Raw genomic sequence first — 19615 nt, 5'->3', positions numbered from 1 at the left:
TTCATAATACCCAGGGTACAGAGTCTCGCACAAACCTCCTCTGCAGCCACCAACACTTCATGCAGCGGAGCAGCAGTAGGGTTAGTTATAGCTGGAAGCAATAAGTAAAAGGGACTCCCCGTGCTTCGTGTAGTATGTCCAGGTTTTTCTAGTCTGCAGTATGGGAGCTGTATGCTTTAAAAATCACTCCATGTCATCTACAAAATAATGCAGAAAATTGTGCAATTGTATCTGGATGTTTCCAATAGTTTTACATGTATTAATATTTCTAATTCATGCTAGTATGTATCTTTTGTAAAATGAATATTCAAGTGTTAGTAATCCCGGCATGAATTTCCACTGCTTATGAAGAGACCTGTAGGATTTCTACTCTTCAGGTAGTCATTTACAGAATCTTCAAAATTCTGCAGAGAAGTACAGAAATGAGTGGGTATTGAATGACTGTGCAACTTTTACTGCATAAAGATTCAGAGTAACAGCCGTGTTAGTCTGTATCCGCAAAAAGAAGAACAGGAGTACTTGTGGCACCTTAGAGACTAACAAATTTATTAGAGCATAAGCTTTCGTGGACTACAGCCCACTTCTTCCGAAGAAGTGGGCTGTAGTCCACGAAAGCTTATGCTCTAATAAATTTGTTAGTCTCTAAGGTGCCACAAGTACTCCTGTTCTTCTTTTTGCATAAAGATTGTACCATACAGCAACACCTAACCTTCCTTTGTCTCCATTAATATTATGCAGGTGATTGTTAGCGAGGATTCTGATAGCAACGGTATTGTGGCCCACTTCCCTGCACATGAAAAGCCTATTTGCTGCATGGCTTTTAACCCCAGTGGTAAGTTCCTTTGCCATCGTAAATGTTGTATCATATTGTATGTGAAGAGTAAAAAATGTGGTTCGTGAGTGATACTCTGTACCTCAGGGGAACACCCTACTCCCCCATGTTCATCCTTATAAAATGATTGTGTGGTATCCAATGCAAAGTTTGTCATGTTGGGTGTCTTCGGAAGGCTCAGGATGTACTGAGCATGGTCGTTATAGTAATGTCACAGTAATGGTTACAGTAATGTTATAGGTTATAAATTCATGTATATAGTTATGAGGCTGAAAATATATCCTCGTGGCTTAAAGCAAGCCCAGACGAAGACTCTCCAGGAGCAGAGGGGCAATTCACACCTCATCAGGGTGTGGGTGGAACAAACCCAGCCCAGCCTCATAGGAACAAAGGGCGCTGGCCTAGGCAGCAACAAAAGAATCTGTTAGACTCTTGACTGAGTTACCCCCCTCCCTTTGGTCAGTTTGGAACTGTGATGAGGTAATGCTCACCTGACTCTGAAGGGGGGGAGGCAAAGCCAAAAGGGAAGAAAGGACATAATAAACGGGAGAGACATTTGCCATGCTCTTCCTCTCTCTTCCACCTACATCAACAGACACCACTACACCAAGCAACTGAAGCGCTGATCAAAGGGGAGAGCTTGCCTAAAAAGCAACCATCCAGCCTGCGGTGAGAAGCATCTAAGTTTGTAAGGGCACTGAAAGTGTTAAAATCAGCTTAGAATGCGTTTTGCTTTTATTTCATTTGACCAAATCCGACGTGTTATGTTTTGACTTATAATCACTTAAAATCTATCTTTATAGTTAATAAATCTGTTTGTTTATTCTACCTGAAACAGTGCATTTAGTTTGGCGTGTTAGATGCTCCCCTTGGGATAATAAGCATGGTACATATCAATTACTTTGTTAAATTGACAAAGTCATATAAGCTTGCAGCATCCAGCAGGTATAACTGGACACTGCAAGATGGAGGTTCCTAGGGTTGTGTCTGGGACCGGAGATACTGGCTAGTGTCATTCGGTTGCAAGTAGCTGGGAGCAGCTTACATGCCAGAGACTGTGCGTGAACAGTCCAGGAGTGAGGGTTCTCACAGCAGAGCAGGGAAAGACTGTCTCCCTGAGTCAAGGATTGGAGTGGCCTTAGCAGATCACCGGTCCAGATAACACCATAGGGGAACGTCACAATGTGTATTATGTTTCTTTCAGGGAATTAAAAATTACATCAGTCCAGTGTGGTACATGCACATGATGACTTAGTAAACATTGGTATCTGAACTCATTTAGTTGAGTGTTGAATATCAGTTGACAGAGACGGCAGTTAATTTGTCTTTTCTGGCATTTTCAGCCTCAAACAGCTATAATGCATGAAGGAACAGTATGACTAATATAGATATAGCTGAAATACTAAGGGAAGTTAGGGTAATTAATTAGGTTTACTAATGCACTTTCCTTCCAGAAGTTAGGGACCATAACTTTCCTAAAATATTTCTTCATCCTAGATTTGAGAATAAAATGGGTAATTTCAATTAAACAAATATCTTTAAGGAAACTCATGGTGACAGTAGATGTTTTGTTGATATGTAACTCAAGATTCTGCCCTTCCCTTTCTTTGGAGTGCTGTGAGCTGTGATCTGAAAATATTTTAAAAACCTCAAAGAAAGCACCTTTTCCCCTCCTTCCTCTTTGCAGATGAAGAATGGTTGTGGGCAGGTGAGATGCATCCTGTTAGTGAATCTTGTCCAGTTGACAAGTAATATGTTTGTTAGTCTTCTTAAGACAGAGAAATAACTTTTTGATTGACTACACAGTGGTCAGTAAAAGGGCTAGGGAATCAACATCTTCCGCTTGCCTAAATTAATGAGTTCTAAAACGTTGTAAATGCCCTGAAGATCTTGGGGATGAAGTCACATTTCAAAGAACTAAAACTGAATGTATGTCATGTATATCTTCACTTGTGGTGACCAGTCAGACTGATTTTGACATCCCATCTGTTATGTCAAAAATCCTTAATAGTAGTGTGCGGTTCAAAGCATCCTTACTATTAGTGCTTTTGACATAAAAAGCTGTATTCTTATCTCATAGTTCGGGGATTTTATCATGTAACTCTCTGTGCATTAAGGTGAGAATGTACTCTGTAAATTCTGGAATGGTGCTATTTCTGTACTGTTCTCAGTCTTAGTGTGTTTGGTACAAAAAATAATATCTAGAATATAGATGGTGCTGACAAATTGAAATAAATTGTTCTTTGGAATGCAATAAACATTAATTAAATACCCTTTAAAAAGGGAAATGGTGTAAATTAGAAAAAAGGAAAATATTTATGCAACAGCAGATTTTGTATTACCTGTATAGTTGGAGATATGAATTTATATAATCAGCTTTTTTCCCTCTTTGATCATGCACTGAATTTATAATCTTTTGTCTACGATACAACAGCCTGTTTCCATAGTTGAACAAGACACTTTGTGGGGAAAACATAATTTTCTAAACACAATTTTTTTCTGTCCACACTGGAAGAAAGACATGAGGCCATGGTGTGGTTTAATTAGGTTGCAACTTTATTCACTTATAATATCTGGGAGTACCCAGCAACAGATCATACAGAGGCGGGAAGAAGAGGTCGGCTCCCTGCTGATCCGGATGTAGAAGCCCCAAACCCCAAGCCCCTCAGCAACTTTAAAGGGGGCTACGAAAAGGAGGAGGTGTTGGCTCCTCACTGATGAGACTTAGGAGCCCCCCTTACTCAGCTCCCATAAGGGATGTTTCCCTTCAAATTCTTTTCCAATCCATATTATCCGATAATCGTATCCCTTCCAGACAGAGTATCTGCATTGGACATCCACCACAAAGAGAAGCCAACAAAATCCTTGGCTACCTTCCTCCCACCCTTGCTGGGTTCCAAGATAGCCACAGATGCCTTCCTCTTTTTTTTTTTTTTTTAAACCCAGGGTGAACCATATCTGCATCTGGTTTCTGTTTCCAGGCTGCCAAAGAGTGCACAAGCCTGAAAAAGACCCACTCACATTGAGGTTGCAGTGGGCACATTGTTGACTGTTTGCTGTGTGTCATGAAACTCTTGTGGAAATAGATGACCCACAGCAAGGTATTAAATCATGCTGCACGGCCTGCGTTTTTCCAATGAAGTTCAGAAAAGATTGAACATTATTACTTCAGCTCCATGCACAGTGAAATTAGCACTTAAAACCAGTAAGCTGGATTCTCTATTTAATATCCAGATAGGATTATATTTGATGTCAGCACTGTAAATTACATCATTACATAAGTGGCATGTTGCCATTCAGACTGGTATTTTTACAAAGCATAATGAAAACAAGAAGTGGCTTTTGCTCCCAGGTTCTTCTGCTGGCTATTATATAACTATATAATCCATTAATTACTCATGATATTATACTCTGAGACATCATACGAATATCTAATGGCTAAGTTTCACTAACCGGTGGAACTGATAGACACTGAACCTTTTTACATTTAGATTTGTGGCCAAACAAATAGCAATTTATATTCATTGTGTCTTTGTACCAACACACTCCTGAAAATGTACTTTGCAGGTATTCAGTTTTCAAAAGTAATTTAAGCGCTGTGAATCACAGGTACAGAATTACTGTACAGCTCTTAGGAGTACCTGATAAATAAACGTAATAATGCGCCAAAAGTCAAAACATACAGGAAGATTGATAAGTTACATTAACCCAGTTTCTGTGCAACAAAAGCTGATCGAGTTAAGCAGCATAGCCCCCTTAAGCAATCATTAAAGGAACCGGATTGTCAATAGAATGTATGTGTGATATGACCAAGATATCCACTAGAAATATTTCTAATGCACTCCTTTGTCCTGAACATAGGACTAGTTTGTGATGATTTAATCAAAGGTGATAGAACAACACTACGACACTTAGAAATGTCACACTATAAAAATAGCTGTTAGATGGGGATAGCGTAAGTTTTGCTTCACTATATAACAAAGATTACGAATGAGAGGGGTAGCCGTGTTAGTCCGAATCTGTAAAAAGCAACAGAGGGTCCTGTGGCACCTTTAAGACTAACAGAAGTATTGGAGCATAAGCTTTCGTGGGTGAATGCCCACTTCATCAGATGCTCCAATACTTCTGTTAGTCTTAAAGGTGCCACAGGACCCTCTGTTGCTTTTTACAGATTACAAAAAGGTCCTACAAAGAGGAGGAGAAGAGGGAAGTATTGATGGCAGTGGTTTAATGCTAGCATGATATTTGGCGTAACAACTTTTTGTTCTTTAATTAAAAATAAAACCGTACTGCACCTTTAGCTCCCTAGCCGTGTTAAATCTCATTCTGGGCCCAATCCAAAGTCTATTGAAAACAATGGACGGACTCCCTAGAGTGCACTGGGCTTTGGATCAGGCCCCATAAGCTTGTCTGTTGCTGACGATATGTTTTTTAAGACTGAGGCAAATCTATTCTGCCTTCTTTCTTTCTTTCTTTCTTTCTTTCTTTAAGACAGGCTGAAAAAATAAATCGTTTCCCATTTGTACAAATTGCCATGCTTTCTTCATGCAGGTAACTCAAAAACAGCTGACCTTTGACACGGAAAACTTGGCATTTAATTAGTGTTTATTTTGGACTAGGTCCATGACCAAGTTTGAAAAAAGTAATTGCTTGGATAATAAAATAATAAGCAATTGAATCAGCACTTCTCAGTATGCTGAGTGGGCTGCTTAGATTTTTAACAGAATCTGAAATATCCCAGTACACATCTCCCTGAGGTATCCTGGCAGTAACAGGTTGCTGCTGGAGCAGTTGGTATTGTGAATGTCTTATTCTAAAACAGGCAGCTAATCCTGCTTAAAAACTGCCTTAATAACAGGGACTGATAAAAATCGTGGGAGCACAAATTGCAAATTCTGACAATGTAGGGTGTCTTCACCATTTTTTGCCTAATTCAGAAAATGCTATTCTTTTATTTAACAAAAAATTAAATTGCATATAGTTCTTTGTGTGTGGTTTTTGAAGATAAATAGATTAATTTTGAAGTATGGAAGCAGTTCAGTAAAAGTAAAAAGAATGGATATCTCCTACCTGTGTAATTGTGATTTCATTGTTGGGAATAATCAATAAAGGGCATCAAGACAGATATACACCAAATACTGAATTAAATTGAACTGATCATTATAGTTATTTTCCCCTGAAAGAACATTGCGTTGTAATGCAAACAAAGAAGATTTAAGCCCATCTTACATGTTTTCTTTGCCATTTGTGATGTCAACTTTAGTTTCACCATTGGTGCCAGCATTTGTTTGTGACAGCCAACAGACAGATTTCTTATACAGTACTCTTGTACTGTTTTTGGATGTGAGTCTAGTTAAACTTACCCCAGGTTTCATATGCAGGTGCCTAGCCATTATGCTGTTGGCTTATTTGCTAATTGAAAATTATTAACTCTTTGTAGGTAGAATTTGTATGAATATTTTGCATATCCATTTTGTATAGAAAACTGATATTACTTTAATAAATGTTACTAGATTTTACTATCAAAATCACCAATTTTATTTATATAGTGCCAAACACGTTGGTGGGTGCTTTTGAGACAGAAATAAAGATAAGCTCCCTGCTTTGAAGAGCTCACATTCTGCTTTTAGACATCTGGTTTAGAATAAATTCAATAAATGTTGTAAGTAGTAATTCTACATTGCCAAGCACCATAACCTACTAGGTGCAGTCTGGAAGTATAAAATACACAGATCTGAGTTCAGGGCATAGATTAGGCTGGTATCTAGCAGTATGGCGTATGGGCACTTCTTTCATGCTGCTGCCTTCTTCTCCACAGAATCAAAGCCTCGTTTTGGGTGAGGTGGAGGGGATTTTTTGCAGTCAATAAAATTTCTAGCTGTTCTAGTTGCTGAGATACTCCGTTCACAAAGCTAATGAAGCAGTGATGTCTGCTTGGGCTTGCAGAATGATAAGGTCTGATGTGCCCACTAATGTCACTGGGTGCTAATTTACTTGGAAGAGCTACACAATCCACTGTGAGTGACAGCTCATTTTGGTACCATGATTCAGTGGGCTGGGGAGAGTACTGCCACTTCCCCTGCCCTCACCCAATCAAGGAGACACGCTCAAGAAGCTTCCGAGTCCAGCAGGGCATCTAAGCCTCCTTGAACGACAGCTAAATTCAAGAAGTTCAGCGTGACTGACAAAGCTCACCAAGGGCAAGCCAAGACCAATGAGCCCTATGGATGTATTCAGACACCAGTAAGGGAGATGTGTGTTGAGACCAGAGAGCTCACGTATGATCATATTTTGAGAATCTGCACAAGCGCATCTCTTACGGAAAGAGCTTGGAAGAGTATACTTTTTACCCCCCAGTTCAAGTCTCTGTCTGAATTAAAGACCTCCAGCTGCAACTTAATTATTGGAACATTTCAACCTGTGAATAAATTGTGTGGTGATGTCAGGTAACAGTCCCCTTTATATGTCTAATACTTGCGCTCCTTAAGAGAGCCTCTCCCTTATGAGGTTGTAGACGCTGGACAGTCAATATCGCTTATGTGTACATGGTCCCATCAGTGTAATCTAGGATGCCTTTATCATCTACCTGTGACTTCTTTTTTGAAGACTCTGACAAATTGGTGATCTGTCTGTGGTCTCCCATTCTGTGCATAAACAATGGCCCTAGGCCATCAGGTTAGATCAGAGTCAGCATTAATTAGACTTTCATATCACGCACAAGTCTCCATCAGTGATTGTACCAATGATTTGGGCCTTTCTTTGCTTAGACTATAAAGAGATGAATACTTATGTGGAAATTTTGGTTGCGCACAGCCAGCGATTTACTTCTCTGTTGTGTTGTGTAAACGCAGTATTGCAGTGTTGGCAGCATTTGGGAACTTTCATATGTAGTTAGGATACAAATTCTCACAAGTCTTTTTTTACTGCAGGATTTTTCTTCTGTGAATTTCATGCAATGTGATATTGTGCAATAAGTTTTTGTTAGCAGGGATTAAGCTTTAAACTATCTTTTATAATGAAATATTTAAACAGGTACAAACAGTTTACAAAATGTCATGGTTATTACAGTACCATGGGAAAAAATGTTTGCTACATAATGTAAATTGACAAGAGCTCATTAAGTAAACTCTGTATCAAGGCGCCCTGGACTAAATTTTGGGAGGTCACAAACGGAAGGAATACACCATAGGCGGTTATTTAATTTAAGATGTTTACAAAAAAGCCTCCAAGATTTTAGTGTGCTGATGACAGTCGGCCAGGAATTGTAATTGTGTGTAACGTTTAAAACGGAGAGGGGGGGAAAAAGGATTACATGTTGCCAAATAGAATCGATTGTTCCATGATAATCTGGACTAGACTAAACTAGAGATTGTCTAAACTGGAGACTGTAGGAGCCAGGCAAATGTCCCTCTTATTCATGAAGTTGCATTATTAGATACATTGTTACAATTTACATAGGAAAAAAGTCACCCAATTTAATGTCAGCAATAGCCTAGTAAAGCTAATTCTGTTTGTTCCATCTTGCCATACAGACATATTATTTGCCATGGTCAGAGACAGGATACTGGGATAGGTGGACCGCTAGTCTGATCTGTTATGGCAATTCCTATATCTGACTGAAAACTTTTTACTCCCCTTCTGATGCCCCCCTCACCCAGCAATATGACTTCAGGTCTAAAGCATTCACTCTGCCACAACTGTTTTCATGTGATTAGACTACTGGCCCAGACCTAAGACTTCAGTATGTGTAAAAGAGAAGTGGTTTTCAAGTTTAACGAGCATACAGTAAAAACCAGTGTTGAAATTTGGAGGGCAGTGATCTCTGTGTCAGTACTCAGCGTCAAGAAGTTGGTATATAGCTTATAGGTTGGCACTCCTCATCCTTTCATCCACCAAATCTGGGAAGTGCTCTGACCTGTAAATGGGAAATATGATTGTTATGGGTTTTCTAAATCTGTAAAACTTGCATTGTTTTATCTTACTCAAAATAATAATATTGTCATTTGCACCAAGGAAATTTCTTAAAATAGGTTCTAAATGCAAGTTTTATGGCTTTTTCCTAACTTTATCACCATCTGATTTTTAAACTGCTTCAAACCTTCAATGCTTGGCTAAGTTCCCCCGCACTCCCTGGCCGCATCTCTGTGCAACATTTCTGAATGGATTTCTTTCAAGATCGTTTAGGGTCCTAATGCTGTAACTACTTACCCTTTAGTAACATGCGCATTCTGGCAAGCTATTTTCATAGGTTATATAATAGACCCATTAAGAACAATAATACTTGTTAAAATGTATTGCAATAAGTTTGGGGAAGTCTGTAAAATAATATAAGCAGGCCACTTTCCTCCTTACGTATACCTAATTCTGTGTATCTTATGAAGCATTCTTTGTAAAACAGCAGAGTATATGTATCAAGATGTGTTTTACACATGAATGTTTGCAAAAAAAATGTGTGCACCTTTTAATGAGAGTAAGACTGAAAGATCATAGAAAAATTATGCAAATGACATCCATTGCTAGTACATAGTAAAATGAGAAACAGCCAGCAAATAGTTCAACATTGTGTTGCAGACCAGAAAGAGAATAATCTCCAGGGAAAAGTTAAAAATACAGTAAAATTCACATGACGGACTAACACTGCAAAATGAACTGGAGAGAAAATACTGCTTGGTTGACTAGCTGGCATGCAATCTGTGCTGTATGGTTTCTATTCATAGAAGTGAAATTAAAGGATGCAGTTAAACACAGTTGTGAAACGTCCAGTCCAACAGCTGCATTTAGTTTGTTTTTCAATTTCTCATTGCCTTTCTTGTTTATTAGCTGTGACTCTGAGGTCGGAATTAAAACAAATATTTTAATGGCAGTATTTATGATGTTGGCAAGGAGCATGATGGCTTAGTACTGTGATCTGGACAAGACTCGATATGGGTGGTGTGAGGTAGTCCCTTCAGGCTTTAAACAGAGTCACGATTGGTGAGACTTTTCAAAGTATAATGCCTGTAAATCACGCAACTGATAAGCATCATGGAATCTGTACTTTTCAGTTCCATTAATGAACTGGGCATGCTTAAAGGAATTTTGAGGGGGCCACAAAGGGAAGATTCTTTATGGATTTTAGCATGTTAAACCTACAAAATTCCTCAGTTCATTTTGACAGCTCTTAAGTATAAAGGCCTTTTATGAACTATGATAATTAAAACCAACTTGGATGTAAATTATGCATGTTTATTTAGAATTCAGAAATTGTTATACGTGCTTTTAAGAGTAATATTAAAGTACATGGGCTTTGAGCATTAGACCATCTTATTATTTTAGTACATCGTCTTCAATTTACCACAATTAAAAGCAAATTTTAGAATTTTTGCTTGTGATAAAGCTGTGTATTAGTTGCCAAATACATTGTAATCCACTGCTTGGCAAGTTTTATAAAGCTGTATGTAGTTCAGTTCCTGAGACAAACATAAGAGAAATGTTTTGAAATCCCAATCCCGGCAGATCTAAATTATAAATAAAATAGATTTCTAAATTATGTCAGCCAAAGTTTGTGCGAAATTAGCTAATTTTCCTCTCTATTGTAGATGGATGGATATGTTTATAGGAATAATCCTATTAATTACATTTTATAAACAGTGCTGCTGAAAGGGTCATATTAATTTTTAATTCAAATGGGGAACCCATATATGTTAATTAATCTTTTAGTAGTATTTTTGGAGTGGATGAAAACAAGAATCGTATTTGGAGCTTGAAAATCATATCGATTAAGTGTTTATATAAATAATAATAATATAAGCTGAAGGATGTTCTTTCATTTGTTGCCCAGTATTTATACTGTAAATGAAACTGGGCTGTTAAATGTGACAGGAAGCAGTTGTATCATCCTTTGTACCTTGAACAGCTGGTCATCTTCTTGCTAAGGTAAATGGTATTAATAGGCCTGGATATAACCAATAAACTTGTCCTCCCGTTCTGTGTATTTAGTTTTTGAATGTGAAACTACAGTGTACATAGCAATATCTGTTTTTTTGTAGAAAGCACTCCTGACATGAAACGGAGTTCATTAGAAAATTGTCATTTGGAAAGGGGAAACACATTACTCAGTAGGAAAATGTTTGTATTCTCTGTTGCACACAGCAGCTGGTGAAAACAGATTATGGCTTCTGTTAATCTTTATTGGTGCATTTTAGAATCTTAAATTAGGATTTTTAAGAATTTTGAAGCACAAAAATGGATGTTTCGCTTTGTTTCAGAGTTTGCTTCAAGTGCTATGGTAGAATGCCCACACCAAAAGCTGTCTTTTAGCATTTTGGATTGCAACTCTCTTTAGGGAAGCTAAACTGGACTCCTTGGGCTAATGACAGTTGAGCAATGTTAATCTCTGATCCTTCACATATCATTTGTAAATGAAGATTTTGATAAAGCCAAGCCTTCTTTAACTAGAAATAAAATATTTGATGGTAATATAATTTTGCCGGCCTCCGTTTTAGTTGGCTGCCTCGACAAAATAAATATTAGACTTGGAGATGCGTTCACTGAGACTCTTACAAGGCTTTTTTCCTAATGTTTAAAGTTTCTAGGTAAAAAAACGTATGATCAGGGCCAATGGCATTGTCTTTTTGTATCCGGGGGAAAATATTTTAAAGTCAATTTAGATATTTCATTTTCTGAAACCAAAATTTACTTTAGGCCATAATTATTGATCATCCGAAGCATTCATCCTGCTTTTTAGCAAGTGTTCCCAGGATGTGTGCACAATAGCCAGATATAGTCTGTAGACTACGTTTTAGATGCATAATGGCATCTAGCTTCTGAACAGCATTTTAAAAATAATTTACGTTCATTTTGTTGTCCCTACTCTGATTTCATTCCATGAAATTCAAAGAATGAATGTTGTATATTCATTTATGTAACACCTAGGTGTCCAAGGGTTTTTTCTCCTCTACCCTTACAGTAGATGCAGTAGGCTGCTAGCTTCCCCTCGACTGGCAAAAGATGGTGTATTATACACCACTTGCTCTCCCTTGAGGTTCCCATAGGAGAAGCACAGTTTTAGTTTGTGGTGGAGATTCTTTAGGTGCCCCACTGGTGGAGGCGGCTGTTGCAGGAGTGCACAGAATCACCCTAGACAATGGAGACACGCTGGCCAAAGTGGTACTGCCCATTTTGCAGGCTATGCTGGCTCCTCCTTGCAGTTTCTGGCTGTTACGGGCCCTGGCTGATTCTGGCAGAAGGGAAGGCTGAATCTGACCAGGTAAAAGAGGTGGAAAAGTCATTTGAAGGCTGCTGGTGGAATTAATTTGTAAGTGTGTCAGTGGTGTAAATTCTCTTAGTCAGGGTTGGGGTGGAGTTGAGGGTGGTGCAGGCAGGAAAAGGGTGCAGTTTATAAAAATTGTGATACAGTTGCTCTTTCTGGCAATTAGACTCACGAAGCGGATTGTAACTGGGACTTAGGGTGAATAACTTCAGTGTGTAAAGTAAATTCCCCTACCCCCAATTGAACTCAGGAGTAGCACTTTTCCAGTCAGTAGACAGTGCTGGTGCCAGGTTACTGGGACGCTTGTCTCTCAACAACCATCACAGAAACCTGAGAATTTTTTTTCTTCCTTAAAGCAAGCTGGCAACATTCCTAATGACTCTATAGTAGGGGATGCCAGCTTTCCACGGTGGCTACCAACAACGCAGGTGTACATCTTTTGACTCGTGTATTCTTTTTTGCCACTAAGAGTGGCTAATCTTCCACCACTGCAGAAGCATTGCTGACTCACACGGCTGGACAAGGCCTGGCTCCTTTCTATGTGGGCAAATTATATTAATCAGGCATTTTAGCCACCCAAAACACTCTAACGCTTTCCCTAATTTGTTTATACTAACACCTCAGAATAACACAAATTTGCCCCTTCTAATTTATACACAGAGGAACACTTTGTGAGCTAAACATTTTCTTAATTATTATCACACTCTTCATGCACAGATCTCAAAGTCCATTTCAAAGGAAAGTATATATCATTATCCCCACTTTACTGAGGCCTGTAGAAGTTAGCGTACTTTTTAAAAAGTGTCCACTAATTTTGGGTGCCTCGGGTTTTAGGTGCCCAACTTGATTTTAGGAGGTGCTGAGACAGCTACAGCTCTAGTTGTCTTTAGTGGGAACAGCTGGTGCTCATCATCTCTGCGATATGTGCGATCGCTGCCTTTGGAGGTTTTTAAGAAGAAGTTAGACAAACACCTGTCAGGGATGGGCTTAGGTATACTTCGTCTTGCCTCAGCATGAGGGACTGGACTAGATGAACTCTTGAGGTCCCTTCCCTTCCATCCCTATATTTCTATGATTCTATGAAAATCATGCCCTGCAGTAGGAATCCCAATGTGGGCATTCAAAATTAATGGATAGTTTTGGAAGCTTAGGCCTCGGTGACTTCCCCAAGTTCACACAGAGACACAATGGCAAAGCTGGGAATAGAACCTGCTCCCAGTCCTGTCTCCTCTTCACTAGCCGTGGTAGTTTGCACACCAGGAACAGAATTGGCCACAATCCCTTTTGTGATGTCTGTTCTCCTGTGGTGCACAGATGGAGCATTTCCTACACTCCAGAGAGGACAGGGATTGCAGTTCTACCTGGCTGCTGCCCAAGAGAGACTAATGGGGAGCTCCTTATTCCCTCCCCTCTTTCTTTCTTTTGAACATCCAAGCAGCATCTGGGCGACATTCTGGCCCTGAATCAGTTTTTTTTTAAGCCATAGAAGCATCGTACGTTGCTGTGTTGCAATATTATTGCAACATCACACAGGGCATCCTAGTTTAAGATTTTTGCTATTGCCCTCAGTTCCTGAGCTGGCAAGCTTGGGAATACCATGGATGTGTAACTGGAATCTACTGGAGAACAGTGAGGCTTTCATTTGTTTCCTGCAGCTGAAAACATGCAAGGCAATGTGTGTGTATGCGCTGATTCCTAGGCATGAACAGCTTTCAAACAGTCCTATCCATAAGCAGCATTAGAGATAGGAATAGGTTAAAAATGAAAGGTGTCCCCTTTGCTAACATTTGCACTACAAAAAATCCAACAGGTGGCTGTGGGTAGCCAGGGAAGATGAGGAAATTATCCTATATCTGGATTCTTTTTACAGGAGACACTTAAACTCAGGTTTATTAAAGAAGTAATTGGGGCCTATAGTCTCTGAAAACCATATTGTTGCAAACACTTCATGATCTCCTCCTCAAGGGCAGGTTGGGGGATGCTTTTCCCTAGAAGTCTTTCCTTCCAGCCTTTGTACATCTACTGTAGGGATACATGCTGGCTACAGGATTCTATAATGGCTACTTACCTATTTTGGTGGCTGCAACAGAAGCAACATTTAACAATGAATTTTCAACACAAAGGCTTAACCAAGAGTTGGAAATGTGAACAATGAATTTTCAACACAAAGGCTTAACCAAGAGTTGGAAATGTGATCATGAAGCTAAATATTATTGTTGCAGTAGGTAAACACTGTTTCAACTTGCCACTAGCACTGAATTGTGAATTATATATATTTTTGCATTCATCTGTATTTATAATTATTGTGTATAAAAGTGTAAATTTTCACAGCAACTTTGCAAGGTTAGAATGGGACACATTCCTACCCTAGTTAGCTTATAGTGTAAGACAGGACACAAGACAGCAGTTAAGGTAAGAGATGCAGAAAGATTGTTAGTGAGGAGAAAACGTTAGCAGGGCTTCTTGGAAAAAATCGGTTTGAAGGAGGAGAAAGGGGGGTACTTGGTGAGCAGGAAGTGGGAGCGTGTTCCATGTGTAGGGGCTACATGAATGAATAAAATCATGAAGCCAACAACGCAAAGAGGAGAAAAGGGGAGCAGGAAAAAAAGGTCATTTGAACGTCATTGGGAGCAACAGGAGGAGTAGATGGAAATGAAAACAAAGGTATACTGAGGGGTGAGATTAATTTTGATTTGATAAGAGAGCAGAAGTCTGTGGTGGGTTCGGAAGAGCGACTGATTGGAAGAGAGAGAGGGCTGAAGGAACTTTGAACTTGCAGGGGAGTGAAATGCCAATTTTACAGATAGATAAACTGAGACAGAGAGATTGTGACTTGCTCAAGGTCACACAGTGAGTCAGTGGCAGAGAAGAATAGAATCCAGGAGTCCCGATTCCTAGTCCACTGCTTCAACCAACAGATGACACTCCAAAGTTATTTCATTCTTATACTTTAAAAAAGATGGTATTAATTATGCAAACATAGGCATTAAGAAAAACTTTTTCAGATGGGAAATTAAAATCATAAACTTCAACGCACTTTTTAAAAAAAAGCTGACGTTTTATAAATATCTGTTTTCTCTCTTTAATTTAGTAAATAATTGATCTGCTTTCCAAGGGTGTTACTTCTGCCAGCTGAGCAGCTGAGAGCTGTGAAGTGCAACACATCTAAATTTTAAATAATTACCCCTCCTTGGCTAGGAAAGAGCTTTTCCATCCATTAATAACAGGAAAATTAATGTTAGGCCTGCAGTAAAACAGATTAAACTGTGTACCCCTTTGAATGCCTGACTGCACCGCTAACGGACCTGAAATTCCTCTGGTTACTTAAATGCTGTATATTGAAATGTGATGGTGGTCTTGGGTTAATAGTTAGAGAAGTTTAAATTGGAATTTCTCGACAGAAGTTTTCCCCCATTGATCAGAGCAAGTGGGCAGAAAAGTACCTTGTTTGATTGTTGGGAAGCATTGATAATGCCTCACAGATTAACTGAGTTTTTTTTTTTTCTTTTCCTTTGTCCGCCGAGTGTGTAAAATCTGAGTTTTATTAAACAAATTGATCAGCTAATGTTTGGACATCTCTTTTAAAATGAAAAGTGCTAAATAAGTGCTAACTTATTTCAGCTCTGATACGAATGCAGCCAGCTACTTTTTTGTTGTTTGGATTTTTATAATGAAGGGAACTTCCTTCACAAATTTGCATGATGAATCTTCACCTTGGAATCTCAACGCCTAGATGCCATGTTATCTAGCATAGACCGATCCTCAATTATTTAAAACTAGAATCATTCTTTGCTTTTCCGCTCTTTACTCTGGCTTTGTATTTCAGCTTTAGTTGTTGCCTCTGAAGACAACGCTATTAAAATTTGTCTCATGTTACGATATACGGTATACACTACTTGCAAAAAGTTGTGCAGGTGCCTTTTCTTTTGACATGTACTGTACATGTAGGGGCTAGAGGTGGGAAATAATGCAGGAGATATCTGGGCAGCTAGCAGTGCTTTTTGATTAACTTATTAGGAGAAACTGTTAACTGGGGAACTTCTTTTTTTAACAACAACAACAACGAAGTTGTAGTAAACAACAAGGCTTAACCCCCCCTCCCCCGGCAAATGTCTACTCTACTGTGGCACAGGAGCTGTGGTTTGAATGATGGCAAATTAATTACCTCTTCATGGTGATTAACGAGCTTGACACCAATGAGAATATAGTACGTGGAGTAGGTAACTGTGAAATTGCAACACCCCCACCCATCTTTGAATACATTTATTTCTCACCCCCGCCCCGCTTTGACTCCCCGGAGGTAAGTGATGATTTTTCATTTAATAAAAAGAATTACACTGCACCTAGCACTTGTCTGGCGGGGATTGTAGGAGATACTGTAACTAAAAAGAGGAAATGCTAGGCTCATTTAATTGCTCTTTAAAGAATTAACACATCACAAGTAGCTATGACATAGATGTGTTACTTCAAAATAGACTTACTAGTAAATTCAGTCTGCATTCCCTCTGGGCTTAATGCTGAAAGTGTCTCAAGAGGTTCTTGAATTGAAGAAAAGAAACATCTGAAGCCTTGTAATTGTATGCTGTACAACTTCACGTCATTTTGGTGGAAGTAAGACATCTGAAAAGAGGCCCCAGGAATATGATCTTTGATATGTTTGATTTTCCCCCCACCCCACCCCAAATTTCAGAAATATTACTAAGCATTACTACAAATAGACTAAATCCATCATTCCTTTACCTTCTTAACCATCTGGCTTCATGTCTCCCTTTTCACCCGAGTGTTGAACCTACTATCAAAGCCAGACTGGAACATTTCCCAGAACTCCCCACTTAAGGAACTTCTCTTCAAAATCAGAAGTTATCCAGGTCCATACCATAGTTTATTGGTCAGTGCTACCAGTACCTAAGTGCATGTATTGCCTGTCTCTGCAACACCTTCATCCAAGTTAGAATGGACTGAAGATTTGCGGGATGGGGGTAGTTGAGTAAAGTTTGGAAATGCACTGCAAAATGGTCCTTATTACCCAACCAATGTTCTGACCCAAAACAAGATACCAAATAAGCATATTTTACTGTACTGATGGAAGGGTAACCACTTATTTCCCTTGTGATCACACATGTTTTGCTGCTGCCAGACAGTGGCACTCACTGTAAGAACTGTTTGTACCCACATCCCCGTTGTGGTGTTTTTCCACTACTGCTTTTAAATTCTGTCTTGACATAAGGCCTTGATGAGGCTGGCCCAATACCTTCCCATGTTGTTCAGTGTGTGCTCTCAGTCCTTGCATTTTGTATAAAACAATGTCAGTATTCATGTACTCTCCTGTTCATGAACTAGAAATTGGAAAAGGGAAGCTTTAGGGTTATTTGTTTTTCATTTCTTTAAGTATTTTAAATGTAGTGCACTTGGGTCTATACTTGCATTATTTGAAATACCTTTTATTTTCATGCTTTTTCTTCTACTGTTATGTGTGTGTGTATATATATATATATATATATATATATATATATATATATCTTATATATTTCAAATAATGCAAATATATATGTGTGATTTTTCTTCTGGATGGTGCTCAAATCACTTATTACAAAAATACCGAAATTATTTTGATTTTTTTTAAATCTATGAAATTTGCAAAAGGTTTAAAAAAATAAGTATTTAATTAAAACATTGAGAACCTTTAAGATTTGTGTTTATATGTGTAAATACATTTCTGTTTATGTACATATTAGAAGTAATTGGCCTCAGTTTTGAAATGCAGTAGCTTGCTGATGAATTCTAAGATTTGTTAAAAATTAGTAAAATCAGAGAGGAGACATTGGCACAGCAGATATTTTTCATTGGAAATGTATACTGGGAGGATAGGATAAAAATACTTATGACTCTAAGAAATGGACAACTGTATACCGTAGCTGAAATCCTGGCTTCATTGAAGTAAATGGCAGAACTAACGTTGACTTCAGCTGGGCCAGTATTTCACCCTCTCTCTCCAACATTTATCTTGATGTTATTCCAGTAAACGGAGAAGAACATAATATACCTAATGTTTCATCAGTTAAAAAAAAGTTTGCATATTGTTGGCTGTAATCTTTTGCAAATAGCAAAAACCCAGAATGCTACCTCAGTGGTAGTGACCATGGATTTGTGATCCTTTTTGGGGGGAACTGCGGGCAGGGTTAAAAGAACAGTAAGTTCCCTTGATTCCTTGCCCTCATTTGCTAAGCTGTCCTTATTGTGTGTTCTTCAGTTTAGGAGGGAGCAAACCATCCTGATCAAGATTTAAAATTTACTGGGCCATCAACTGTGGATCACAGTTGGCAGTTTGAGGAAAATGTTGAATAGTGTTCTAATACATAAAGCATAACTTGAACCATGTGTTAATCAAGATAAATTAGCCTAATGTTTATTTCAAATTGTCCAGCTTTGATACGAGATTTGTATTAATCGGATCACAGGGTGTAATCATCTCTCATGATTACATATAAGCTTTTGATGTTTTAAACTGTTTTGTTTACCAGTATGATCAATTTTGGTAATATAGGTTCACATAAAAAAATCAGATCTGATTGCTTAATAGTTCCAATTTGGGTATAGGACCAAATTCTAGAACTATGGCAAATGTCCCACGTATGGACACACACATGGACTTCAGAAGCAGCATTAATGTTTGATTGTGTTCTGGCTAGTATCAGCCCCATTACACAGCCCATACTGCATATTCCAGGAGTGTGAATAATCTGAAAGAAGAGTGGATATGAATAGGGTCTGTTGATGGGTCATGGCGTAGACATTCATAAACCCCTGGATCACATATCCATTGGGCCTACATTGAAACATGGATATGTGGCTCCCATTGTAGGTTTTGGGGAGCACTAGGATAGAAGCAGCCAAGTTACAGTTCATGCCAAAACTGGACCCACCTTAGTGAAGTAGTTAATAATTCTATACTTCTAATGTCTGTATCTAATATTGAGAGAATAGTAAATTCAAGAGTAAAATTAATATGGGCCAGATCCTCAGGTGATGTAAATCAATGTAGCTCCATTGACTTCTCTGAAGTCACAGAATCCAGGCAGTCTGTGAAGTACATTGAAAACTCCTGACAACACAAAACATATACAACTCTGCTACTGATTGGAGGTAACTCAGATTCACCAGGCTGCTATGAGACAGAAGTTCTGGTTCTTCTTCAAATGGTAGTGTCTCATTCCTCATCTGCTTCAGTTCCTTGGTGAATTAGTGCCTATGGGACTTCTGTAGCTATAGTGGAAGACAAAATATTTTAGAACCCTACTAAATCATTGGCTGCCTGAAGAGTCGTTTCTCAGTGCCGTCTGAAACTGAACTGGTTCTGTTATTTTCCAAGGCTAGACTAATAAAACAGGTCTTCTGCTTTTACACCTAACTTCAAAATAAAGGTGGATAATAGTTTGTTCCACAAGTCAAAACAAAAAGTCTCAGCAACTTCTGTGCATGCAGATAGCTAAATTGCATGCTTAAATTAAGCCTGTTGTAGAATGCACATTTTA

General features: G+C 38.6%; 1 protein-coding gene across 7 annotated transcripts in view; it reads left to right on the top strand.

The window, feature by feature from the left end:
* The window catches only part of BCAS3 (BCAS3 microtubule associated cell migration factor), a 483012-nt gene that overhangs the window by 118092 nt on the left and 345305 nt on the right, over window positions 1–19615 (top strand). For all 7 annotated transcript variants that reach the window (XM_054008056.1, XM_054008054.1, XM_054008055.1 and 4 more), the window contains exon 13: window positions 739–832. In XM_054008056.1, coding sequence (XP_053864031.1) covers window positions 739–832 — 94 coding nt within the window. The remainder of the gene's footprint in view (window positions 1–738; window positions 833–19615) is intronic.

This window comes from Malaclemys terrapin, chromosome 18 (genome assembly GCF_027887155.1).
Source record: "Malaclemys terrapin pileata isolate rMalTer1 chromosome 18, rMalTer1.hap1, whole genome shotgun sequence".
NCBI lineage: Eukaryota > Metazoa > Chordata > Testudines > Emydidae > Malaclemys > Malaclemys terrapin.
The sequence above is the reverse complement of the archived record's forward strand: the minus strand, read 5'-3'. Positions and strand labels throughout refer to the sequence as shown.